Source organism: Thalassophryne amazonica, chromosome 1, assembly GCF_902500255.1.
Source record: "Thalassophryne amazonica chromosome 1, fThaAma1.1, whole genome shotgun sequence".
NCBI lineage: Eukaryota > Metazoa > Chordata > Actinopteri > Batrachoidiformes > Batrachoididae > Thalassophryne > Thalassophryne amazonica.
Window position 1 is genome coordinate 60,327,121 of NC_047103.1, and position 12,931 is coordinate 60,340,051.

Genomic DNA, 12,931 nt, shown 5'->3' on the forward strand with positions numbered 1-12,931 from the left:
AAAATACCAACTGTCAGAAGTTCAATGAACAAAGTGTGTTTCTAATGTCAGCACTGGACAGCTCCTTCACGGGTGAGCCTTTTAAGGCCCGAACTTGCGACGCTATTTGCGGTATGACGTCAAACATGTTGACATTAATTCATTATATAATTGATTATAATGTCCGAATCTACGACCCCCACCTCCTTTTCCACCACTTTCCTTCTTTCCTGGCTTCGAGCGCCTCTTTGACGCGTGAAAAGGAGCTCCTCCATTGGGACAGGGTTGATGACGCAGCCGCCTCCCCACCCACACTACGTATCAAGTGGGGGGAGAAAAAAAGCCATGCCTTTCGGATTCATGAATAAAACACCAACAGGACAGCGAGTTGTACACAGAAAAGTTCTCTGCAGACTAATGTGCAGGTAAAGATTAGCGAGAGCCGAGCTGGTGGAGTTCTTCACATTTTGGAAGAAGCGCGCGGAGCCTGAAGAGGAGAATCGAATTAAAAGCTTTGTCAGTGAGAAAGAAAAACTCAGATAGAGTTCCTATCTCACTCTCGCAGTTGAGATCTTGAACGGATCGCGGCCGGCGTGTCGCCACTGGTAAGCAGAGACACTTTCTTTTTTTTTTGGAGGTGGGTTTTTACGCAGCGTAAAAGTGAGAAGCGTTTGGGAAAAGTCATTGTAGCTGATGATCAAAGGGGTGGTGTGAAAGCAATCGAACATCACAGAGAAATAGCGACAATGCATGAGAATAATCACACTGAAATATGTACTTAATTGCGTTTTTTTTTTCTTTTCTTTTGCAGCAGGACAATGGTCAGTAAAGCGACTTTAGTTTTACTCATCTATGGACTCATAATGCATTACAGCATCAACTGCTCACCCGTGGGACTCAACTATCCTAATTTTAGGTATGGGAAATATAACTCTTAATTTATACAAAACATGCAATGACGAGCCTAGGAACTGATTTTAATTGCAGCACAAACAGAATGGAGATCACATATCAGCTTCACAGTTATTAGATCTGTGGTTATAATCGGCTTTTCATCTGACAGCTAATCCATAAACCTTCTTACGGGAATAATTGTGGAGAAATATTCACTAGGGAGTGGTGGTAATGTAATTTGGGCTGCTGGGGCAGTGAAGAACAGTTTCCAAATTGGATTCACAGATTTTTATCAATCAACCTCCCCAAATCCATAATTTATAGAGATATAAACTGGTTTGGATGGGGAAAATGACATTAATCTACAACAGCTATAAATATATTACATTCTTGGTAGCTAATGAAGGAAAAAGAGGGATGCCATTTGTAGTCCTTGCAGTTACTTATTTAATGAAGTTTATCATGTTTTCTACCATCTTTCAATCTGAGTTTTATTTAGTTTCCCTAAATATGCAAATGCATGAGCTATAGGTTGGAAAACTGATGAAAAAGTGAAATGTGTCAGCATAATTGTTCATTTATTTATTTGCAGATTTGACAGTGAGGTTTATGATGAGGATGGAAAATCATTATTGCCTCAGGAATTTGACAGAGTCCAAATGGATGGGGGAAGCCCTCCCTCTGTAGCTGACGACGAAGACTACATGTTGTATTACCCAGCAGAGAAAAGGTGACGATCATCAGCATTTTATACAAACATTTGTCTCCACACATTGAGCATTTTCATTGCTGTGGTCCTGTTTCTGTCCATACATGTTATACGTTTTGTTTTTAGTGCATCATTAGAAAAACAGTTTTTTCGGTAGCCTTCCAAGACAAAAATAATAATAATGAGGATAAAAAGCTGTTAATTTCAACACATGCCTTCACCAAGTTGTTTTAAAGGAATTCCCATTATTCAAAATGATGGACAATTGGACTGAACAGCTCCACAAATATGGTGGAGAAATGGTCAATTTTAAAGTGCAAATCCATCCTTTGCTGCCTATTTTTTTTCTAGTAGTTCACTTTTTCCAGGAATCTTCAGGAAACAAGACAAAAATAAACAACACTGATTGACTTGACCAAATTAATTTTTGCAGTGTGCGCTACCTCTCAGTGTTGCTTCTTGTGTTGGCTGTATGATAATAGATATATTTTTTAAACTTTGTGGCTGTTTATCATCCCAGAATGGAAAGGCATGCAGACGGCATGTTTAATCAAGCCTACAGGAAAAAGCTGGGTCAATTATCAGCATGGAAATATGCACATTCTCTGATGGCAAAACGTGTAGGGTAAGGACATCTTTTTGGTCATCACCTCATCTTTCATGGGCTACACCACTGAATGTTTTCTGTCTGTCTACGTGCCTTTTTGTTTCTTTTGAGTGACACTTTAAATGTTTATAATTCATACTGTTATACATGCTGTATGTCTGTCTCATAACCTCTCAGCATGTTGCCAAACGTGGCACCCCTTACCCTCTAAATCAGCTTTTACACTGTAAAAAAAAAAAAAAAGAAAAAAAAAGTGAAATTAACAATGAAATTCTGTGAGATCATAACTTAAAAATGTGGAAAAAAACAATTTAGCAGTGTTTAATTTACAGTATACTAAAGAAAAACACTGAACCAAGCACACATGCTAATTTTACAGTCATAAAATGTTAAAAGTGTTATGTTTAATCAACTCTATCTCACGCCATGTTTAAAGACTGAATAACTGTATTAGGAAAGGCAACACAATATTTTTAAAGTTATATGATGATGTTAAAACTGAACATAATTTTTTTTTGTCAGAAAGAAACTGCATTCCATTTTACAAATATATGTATAAATACAGCAAAAGTAAATTGATATGAAGAGTTTTGAAAATAATGATGATGCCTGATTAGAATTGAGTAGACTATAGGGTAAAATAGATGAGTTAAATTGACCAGTATATTAATGCTTTGCCATTTGAATAAAGAGACTAAAGGGCCACTGCATTATGATATGCAGTTCATTAAATTTTTAGACTAGTCCATGACCATGTGGATCCCATACTACATCACCTGTGTTAACCCTCAGCAAAATGGGAGAAGCTGAAAAATTTTTTTACTGAATGGGATTCAACGTACAATAAGCGACAACTGCATGTAAACTTTACAGAAATAAAATATTTAAAAGTAGCATTATCGTGTTAATTCACCAAAAAAAAAAGAAAATGCTGTCAGATTTACTTTAAAATGTAAAAAACTAAAGAAGATAATTGTAAATAACAATGTTTTTCTGTACAATTTTACAGACTGTTGTGTGAGGTATTTACATTTTTTTTCTTTTTTTTTAACAGTTTTTCTGGCAACCACAGCTGCCAGTATTTTCTCCCTTAAAAACAACATATTAAAATATATATGTCTATGAATGCAAAAATCTTTACAAACAAAACACTGAAATTGGATTGATTTCAGAAGTTTCATTACCCAAGCTTATTGCTGTTTCCTGAAGATAGAGAGAATAATTAAATGGTGTGGGCCAAAAGTTAGTTCCACATGAATAATTTATAGGTTTGCTCCCTGTGGTTCCTGATGGAAAGCAAAGATGCAATTACTCTAGGATTATGAGACGGCCCGTTACATAGGACAGAGCTAAGATATGTTTCACATTAGTTTTGAAGTTAATGTCCCAGAAATGAAGACATTTTGTAATGACTGTCTTTGGAAAAACTGCCTGGAATAAAGCTCCATATTATTTTTATATGCTGCTGTTTCAATGAAAAGATATGAAAATAATGATACAAACTGTCTGAATCAAAGCTGGTTGCATGTCATGAGAGTGTGTTTTTGGGATGGCGGTGAAACCTGCCTCCTGTTTCTCTCACAGCGGAGGGAAAGCGTTGGACGAAAGCGCTGATTCTCTGTCCAAGAGACACTCAGACGGAATCTTCACAGACAGCTACAGCCGCTACCGAAAGCAAATGGCCGTCAAGAAATACCTGGCAGCAGTCCTTGGGAAAAGGTACAGACAGAGATATAGAAACAAAGGACGCCGACTGGCATATTTGTAGCACCTTACCTCCCCCTCTAAACAAACAAATGGTTAAATGTGTACAGCCCCACATGAGATCAGCAATCAGCAATCAGTGGATTACTTTTATGTTCTAAAACAATGTATTTATGTATGAAGTGAGCCATTAAAATGAATATTTTGATAATAATATTGTTTTTATTTTGTACTTAAGCACTTGAGGACACATTGTCTACTTTGTGGACTAATGTTTGTTGATTATATAGATAACAGAAGAAATAGGCTCTATTTATGTATGTATTTACAACCCCTGGCAAAAATTATGGAATCACCGGCCTCAGAGGATGTTCATTCAGTTGTTTAATTTTGTAGAAAAAAAGCAGATCACAGACATGACACAAAACTAAAGTCATTTCAAATGGCAACTTTCTAGCTTTAAGAAACACTATAAGAAATCAAGAAAAAAAGATTGTGGCAGTCAGTAACGGTTACTTTTTTAGACCAAGCAGAAAATATGGAATCACTCAATTCTGAGGAAAAAATTATGGAATCACCCTGTAAATTTTCATCCCCCAAATTAACACCTGCATCAAATCAGATCTGCTCATTGACATTGACCCTATGCCATGACATTGACCCTATGTGTCTTTTTGCAAGGAATGTTTTTGCAGTTTTTGCTCTATGGCAAGATGCATTATCATCTTGAAAAATGATTTCATCATCCCCGAACATCCTTTCAATTGTCCAAAATATCAACATAAACTTGTGCATTTATTGATGATGTAATGACAGCCATCTCCCCAGTGCCTTTACCTCACATGCAGCCCCATATCATCAATGACTGTGGAAATTTACATGTTCTCTTCAGGCAGTCATCTTTATAAATCTCATTGGAAAGGCACCAAACAAAAGTTCCAGCATCATCACCTTGCCCAATGCAGATTCGAGATTCATCACTGAATATGACTTTCATCCAGTCATCCACAGTCCACAATTGCTTTTCCTTAGCCCATTGTAACCTTGTTTTTTTCTGTTTAGGTGTTAATGATGCCTTTCGTTTAGCTTTTCTGTATGTAAATCCCATTTCCTTTAGGCGGTTTCTTACAGTTCGGTCACAGACGTTGACTCCAGTTTCCTCCCATTCGTTCCTCCATTTCTTTTGTTGTACATTTTCCGATTTTTGAGACATATTGCTTTAAGTTTTCTGTCTTGATGCTTTGTCTTCCTTGGTCTACCAGTATGTTTGCCTTTAACAACCTTCCCATGTTGTTTGTATTTGGTCTAGAGTTTAGACACAGCTGACTGTGAACAACCAACATCTTTTGCAACATTGCGTGATGATTTACTCTCTTTTAAGAGTTTGATAATCCTCTCCTTTGTTTCAATTGACATCTCTCGTGTTGGAGCCATGATTCATGTCAGTCCACTTGGTGCAACAGCTCTCCAAGGTGTGTTCACTCCTTTTTAGATGCAGACTAACGAGCAGATCTGATATGATGCAGGTGTTAGTTTTGGGGATGAAAATTTACAGGGTGATTCCATAATTGATGCTGGAACTTTTGTTTGGTGCCTTTCCAATGAGATTTATAAAGATGACTGCCTGAAGAGAACATGTAAATTTCCACAGTCATTGATGATATGGGGCTGCATGTCAGGTAAAGGCACTGGGGAGATGGCTGTCATTACATCATCAATAAATGCACAAGTTTATGTTGATATTTTGGACAATTGAAAGGATGTTTGGGGATGATGAAATCATTTTTCAAGATGATAATGCATCTTGCCATAGAGCAAAAACTGCAAAAACATTCCTTGCAAAAAGACACATAGGGTCAATGTCAATGAGCAGATCTGATTTGATGCAGGTGTTAATTTGGGGGATGAAAATTTACAGGGTGATTCCATAATTGTTTCCTCAGAATTGAGTGATTCCATATTTTTTTCCTCTGCTTGGTCTAAAAAAGTAACCGTTACTGACTGCCACAATCTTTTTTTCTTCATTTCTTATAGTGTTTCTTAAAGCCAGAAAGTTGCCATTTGAAATGACTTTAGTTTTGTGTCATGTCTGTGATCTGCTTTTTTTCTACAAAATTAAACAACTGAATGAACATCCTCCGAGGCCAGTGATTCCATAATTTTTGCCAGGGGTTGTATTTATGTTTAGACCTATTTATTGAGGGGAGACAGTTGTTTGCCCATTGATATGCTCCAATAGTCTTTTAAACATTTTGAGAATACTTGATTGTGAAAGAAATAAAGAGTTTAAAAGACAATCAATGTACTGAATGCTGCTTTTTGTAAAGTGACATTAAGACTTTAGTTGTCTTTATTCACAACAGCCTTGAAGACATAGGTTTGCACCAAATCCTACAAGACATAGACTTTGATGCCCTCCCGGACGGGGATGAGTTTGAGGCTTTTTTGGGAGACTGGCTGAAACAGGTCTTTCCCAAATAACTGGTGAGTTTCAGGCCTCTTGCTGAGGCCATGTCCTGAGGGACATCTCATGTCCCTCCCTATTTTCTCACCTTTAATTCTTAACCTTGTGATCTTGCTCCAAACACTCAAACTGAGTCTTCTTCCATCTCACTTGTGCTCCTGTCCCACCAGAGTCTCACAGATTTGATCATTATTACCACTTATATAGGTAATTTAAAAAAGTCTCAATTCTGTGATTCAATTAAAGGCTGCCGTGTTGTAGGTCAAAGGTTTTATTTTGGCAGGACTAGTGCATAAATAGTGTAGGTTGTCAAAAACTTAGATGTAGTAGTTGTTCAGTCTAAAAATCTGTTGATATTTGATTGAATTGATATTGATGGCTAACAGAGGCCACAACACTTCCAAATTAAGACAATACTTGGGAATGCAGAAATATACTAACTACGATAAAAATACCTTCATCAAATCAACAATAAATAATTGCGTCAAAAAGTATCTTGCAAACATGGCAAGCGCAAATATAGCTTACAACATGTGCATCAATTTTACCTGACAACATATTTAGACAAAACACACACATAAAAACTAAGTGTTCCAAATAGTCACAGTGGAAAAAGCAGTTCACAATGCAGTGGAAATGCTAACAATGCAAAAAGCTGTTTCTGCCCGGAGAACCTTGACTGGCAAACCATTTAAAGCATCATAGGGTATAGCACATACTTTGCCAACAGAGCTGACTCCTTTTTGTTTCTTTAATGAATGGTATCCCTGCTAAGATAGCTATATTTTCACGTTATTAGTTTATTCACAATGCATTTAACACATTTAACATGCATTTTTGATACCAACCAAACCTATACGTAAAGCTTGAGACTTGTTAGAATGTCAGCTTTTGCCATCTTGATTTGCTCAGAAATATGAGGAGTTCATTGAACTCTCAGTAGTCACACATACCATGTTTGCATTCTGTATTGTTCTTGCTTAAAAAAAACCAAAGCAAGAATATTTGAAGAGTGCAATATATTGATATACTCAACCACTGTGTGACAATTTCAAAGTTGTATGTACTTTTTAAATTTCCCTTTTCTGTCGATACATGCTAACAGGCTAGCTCTCCTGACATGTACAGACAATAATATCAGTTTTATCATGACAGTTTTAGCAATTTTCATATTAAATCTACTTAATTGTGTAAATAATTGTGTACTGTGAGTACGCTGATTTATGGCTGAGTTGGAGGATCTGCAAATGAGCTAATGTTTAATTCCCACTGGTGCAGCTCAGAGTTGAATTCAGGTTTTAAACAAAACTGAAACCAAAATACAATTGCAGGCTAGTGTAGGATCCTGCACTGATAAATTCTCTCTCTCTCTCTCTCTCTCTCTCTCTCTCTCTCTCTCTCTCTCTCTCTCTCTCTCTCTCTCTCTCTCTCTCTCTATATATATATATATATATATATATATATATATATATCACTTTTCAGCAGTTTTAAGGAACCCACTTCTCTGATATTTCTGGGTGAAACACTGGCCCTAAAAACTGGCCCTAACTTTAGCTAACAAGCCACTGTAGAACATACCCATGTATGACAGTAAGCTAACAATTCTTTATGGTAAGAAAGAAAAAAGTTATCATTACATCTTACATAATCTGCTCTTATGTTTATTTACTTTGTCTTTATTGACCTTCAACATGGTGGCCAGCATATTATGCCAGTAGATTTTCAATAGTCAAGTGCATCCAGGATATTCTACTATTATAGAATATTTTACATGCTTTTGTTTATTGGTGTGTTAGCATCCTGTTTATGGGTATAATGATGAACTTGTGCTAATGATCTTTTCTTTATATATGGGAGTTGAAATAGATATTATCTCATTTGGATTTAGAAACTTAAAAAAAAAAGTTATCCAAAGACTATGATGGAATGCTAGCCAACACTGAGATGTGGACCAGAGTACTTCTAAGTTTTGTTTTCTTTCTTGTCTTTTTGTTTTTTGATATTCACAGACTGATTTCACATCTTTGAGTTATGAAATGCCAATCTTGTGTTTCTATCAAAACCTCTTGTTCTGCTGAAGTTTCCAATATCTCAAAGTCCATACAACAAGTATCACCAACTTGCTAAGTGCTCTATACCATTTTAAAAAGTATATATATATATATATATATATATATATATATATATATATATATATATATATATATATATATATATATATATATATATATATATATATATATATATAAATAACAATAAATGATGGTTGTTATGATACTTGTTACATGGTAACTTTCCATCGATTTATCCTTTATGAGAGACACATGATACAGTGTAAAGTGTTGAACGTTTTGGGTTTATTGTGCTTCCTTTTTCTGTCATGTGAATCAGTGTAAAACTATAGTAAACTGCATGATTAAAGTACTTGCATGGGCCACCACATCGGCGCATGCAACTCCAAGCAGATGGCTTTGCTTGCTTTCTGTCTACTGCGTATCTGTCATTCCTGGGTGTTGTGTTTTCCTCATTGATATTTTTCTAAAATATGTGCTTTTTCTTTTTAAGCCTTGTCCTTCATTGAAGAGTTCTCTTTATGTACTTTACCGTCTGTCACTTTGCTATAGAAAAAATTTTTTTGTCAATCACTTGTCAAATTTTATTTGAACAAAAGCTTTATTTGGACAATTGAAATTGCAATATTTGTTTTTGCATGTGGAGAGGGGCATGATACACAATTTAGTAATTTCACTTACAGGAGAATAGATGGGTGGTGGCCAAGTGGTTAATGCGCTTGGTTTCAGTTCAGAAGGTTCTGGGTTCAAATCCCACCCCTGCTACATTTCTCCATGTAATGTGAAGTTGCGTCAGGAAGGGCATCTGGCGTAAAACTTGTGCCAATTCAACATGCAGATCCACCTTGGATTTATTGTGGCGACCCCAAGTGCAAAACAAGGGAGCAGCCAAAGGGACTTACTTACAGGAGAATAGATGGATAAACTTTTTTTGGAAAAAGAAAATACAGCAAGAGATACATTATGCAGTCTCACATTTTTTTACGCTCTGTCACGAAAGGAGTCACATTTTCGTGACAGTTACTATTTCTAAACCTACCCCTACGCCATCCCCTAACCATAACCCCCACAGACGTCCCCCCACATTTCGTGATATGTCACGAAATTAATTTGTGCTTCCTTCACAAAAGCTCATTTTGTTAGCCTTATTCCAAAATGGAGTAAATTAATTTTTTCCCCTCAAATTTCTACTCACAGAATCCCATAATGACAACATGAAAAAAGTTTTTTTTTAATTTTTGCAAATTTATTGAAAAATAAAAAACTTAGAAATCTCATGTACATAAGTATTCACACCCTTTGCTCAATACTTTGTTGATGTGCCTTTGACAGAAATTACAGCCTCAAGTCTTTGTGAATATGATACTTGGCGCACCTATCTTTGGGCAGTTTTGCATATTCCTCTTTGCAGCACCTCTCAAGCTCCATCAGGTTGGATGAGGAGCGTCGGTGTGCATCCATTTTCAGATCTCTCCAGAGATTTTCAATCGGATTCAGGTCTGGGCTCTGGCTGGGTCACTCAAGGACATTCACAGAGTTGTCCTGAAGCTACTCTATTGATATCTTGGCTGTGTGCTTCGGGTCATTGTCCTGCTGAAAGATGAACTGTTGCTCCACTCTGAGGGCAAGAGCACTCTGGAGCAGGTTTTCATCCAGGATGTCTCTGTACTTTGCTGCATTGATCTTTCCCTCAATCTTGACTAGTCTCCAGTTCCTGCCACTGAAAAACATCCCCACAGCATGATGCTGCCACCACCATGCTTCACTGTAGGGATGGTGCCTGGTCTCCTCCCAATATGACACCTGGCATTCACGCCCAAGAGTTCAATCTTTGTCTGATCAGTTCAGAGAATTTTATTTCTCATGGTGTGAGAATCCTTCAGGTGCCTTTTGGCAAACTCCAGGCAGGCTGCCATGTGCCTTTTACTAAGGAGTGGCTTCCATCTGGCCACCCTGCCATACAGGCCTGATTGGTGGACTGCTGCAGAGATAGTTGTCCTTCTGGAAGGTTCTCCTCTCTCCACAGAGGAATGCTGGAGCTCTGACAAACCAACCATCGGGTTCTTGGTCACCTCCCTGACTAAGGACCTTTTCCCAATCGCTCAGTTTAGACGGGCAGTCAGCTCTAGGAAGAGTCCTGGTGGGTCCAAACTTCTTCCACTTATTGATGATGGAGGCCGCTGTGCTCATTGGGACCTTGAAAGCAGCACAAATGTTTCTGTACCCCTCCCCAGATTTGTGCCTTGAGACAGTCCTGTCTCAGAGGTCTACAGACAATTCCTTTGACTTCATGCTTGGTTTGTGCTCTGACATGCACTGTCAACTGTGGGACCTTATATGTAGACAGGAGTGTGCCTTTCCAAATCTTGTCCAATCAACTGAATTTATCCCAAGTTCACTCCAATTAAGCTGGAGAAACATCTCAAGGATGATCAGTGGAAACAGGATGCACCTGAGCTCAATTTTGAGCTTCAAAGGCTATGAATACTTATGTACATTTGATTCCTTAGTTTTTTATTTTTAATACATTTGCAAAAATCTAAAAAAGAAAAAAATCACATTGTAATTATGGGGTACTGTGTGATGAATTTTGAGGGAAAAAAATTAACTTCACCCATTTTGGAAAAAGGCTGTAACATGCATTGTAAGAAAACCATTTTGATGATAATCCCACTTTTCCATCCCTTGTAACAGCAGTTCACTGGGTTTGTAGACTGCTTCACAGTTCCTGCATTTCATTGCAGTCATGCATCCTACTTTTTTTTACTCATATAGGTGACAATGGTCATTAATTGTTCAACAACAGAGAGCTGAACAGAAGTCCTGTTTACTGTATCAATCTGTCTTTAATTTTGCATTCTCCTCCAGGCTTTGTGACGCAGGAAGCAGTTTGCTGCTGTGGTGCCTTGCATCAACTTTAAAATCACCATGAATCACAGATGGCAATTTAGTGGCCCTACAATGCTGCACATCATCAGTTCACATTTCACCCTTTTGTTGTTGTTGTTGTTTTTGTGTTTCACATCTAGTTTAGATGTCAGTCTTTCTTGCACTGCTTTCTTTGTCACTTTGTTCTCAGAGTGCTAGATTTTTGTGACAATAAAGGAAGGAACAATTTCCCACTTATGGTATGATGAAACATATGTGTCATATTAAAAGCGCCAATGGCCTTACTAAATTTAAATGATATATATTCCACTTGTATAGGTATAAAATGATTACTGCATGACTCCTTCAAATGGTGATCTGTAAATGGTCATCTATAAATGTTAAAAAAAAAGTGTTGTAAGATTTGACTGAATAAATTTTTGTAAACAACAAAAAATTTTGTCTAATCTTTGAAGTCAGTATCACTGCAGGTCTTTTAGTTTAATATATTCAAAAGATTGAAAATGAAAGAAAACCACAAAGGCATAGATGGAATAAAGATGAAACTATCAGTTTATGAACCTTAAAAATACACATAGAGGATCTAAATGAGCAAAATCGACAACGAAACAAAATATAACGTATTCAGTGGATGTAAAATAATGTCTGTCCTCTAAATCCTTGCTAGATCTTTAAGTGTTACATTTTGTAGCTGTGTGGATTTTACGAGAACAAGTTCAAGCAAAATATGTCACAGTAATAAAAGAAACTACTTGCAAGAAGACAGTGTCTCTGCCCCATCTTTATCGTGACTCACTTTGGCGGGGTGACAGTGATACCATTTGGCCGGGTGTCGGCATCCCATTGGAGCAGCATGAGTAAAGAGACGTGGGACGGCTCACTCAACCCGCACCACACAGCACCTCGCTGCACTTTACACCTCTTCCAGTCTCCAACGGTCACCACCAGTAGCCTGCAGGACTGGAGGAACATTTGGCCATGCAGGCTCAACACCGGAACATTCACGCCTGGTCCATTTTACTCAATAACATGAAGCAAACTAACTGATTTTTATGTGCGGGAGAAAGGCCAAAATGTAACTGCATCATCAGACTAAAAGGAAAGACGTGGTGTTTACTGTAGCATGTGAATGTAACGTTGAAAATTAGTCAGGTCCATTGGTATTTGGAAAGTGACCCAATTTTTTTTTTTTTTAATTTGTTATTTTTCATTTGTACACAACCACAAATGAGTTGGAAAAAAACAAGATCTGCTTATAGTATAGACTTTGAGATTTAAATCAATTTGGAGGACATAAAAAAATGGACAAGCTTAAAATAGGATTACACTGGTCAACAAAATTTTTTTGTTTTTCTTGCATGGACTTTGAGAACTGATTTAGGGTAATTTGGGGTGCTGAATCTGAATCTGAGCTCAGATTTCCTTTATCACATCATGTTCTTTTGCAATCTGCATGTTCTGATGGATTACATAAAAGTTACTCATTCACTCAGGAGTTTGACACCACAAATCATCCACAAAAGCAGCTTCAAAAGCATAGTTTTTAAACCAGGTTTGTGAAAGAGCCATAATATCGTTTATGGCACCAAAGAGGTGTGCCAGACTGCAGCTTT

General features: G+C 37.2%; 1 protein-coding gene across 4 annotated transcripts; it reads left to right on the forward strand.

Annotated features, from left to right (window-relative positions):
• Positions 1-344: 344 nt before the first annotated feature.
• adcyap1a (adenylate cyclase activating polypeptide 1a) lies at positions 345-11,620 on the forward strand. 4 transcript variants are annotated; one of them, XM_034170904.1, is made up of 7 exons: positions 346-584; positions 791-895; positions 1,466-1,603; positions 2,103-2,207; positions 3,774-3,908; positions 6,257-6,377; positions 11,298-11,620. In XM_034170904.1, exons 2-6 carry the CDS (start codon positions 798-800, stop codon positions 6,372-6,374), a joined length of 594 nt encoding a protein of 197 aa, XP_034026795.1. In that variant the 5' UTR covers positions 346-584; positions 791-797; the 3' UTR covers positions 6,375-6,377; positions 11,298-11,620. The 4 variants fall into 4 exon arrangements, with proteins under 4 accessions (XP_034026801.1, XP_034026795.1, XP_034026787.1 ...); XM_034170910.1 differs by lacking the exon at positions 11,298-11,620 and having other exon boundaries at positions 345-584; positions 794-895; positions 6,257-6,570; XM_034170896.1 differs by lacking the exon at positions 11,298-11,620 and having other exon boundaries at positions 6,257-6,570.
• The last annotated feature ends 1,311 nt before the right edge of the window (positions 11,621-12,931 follow it).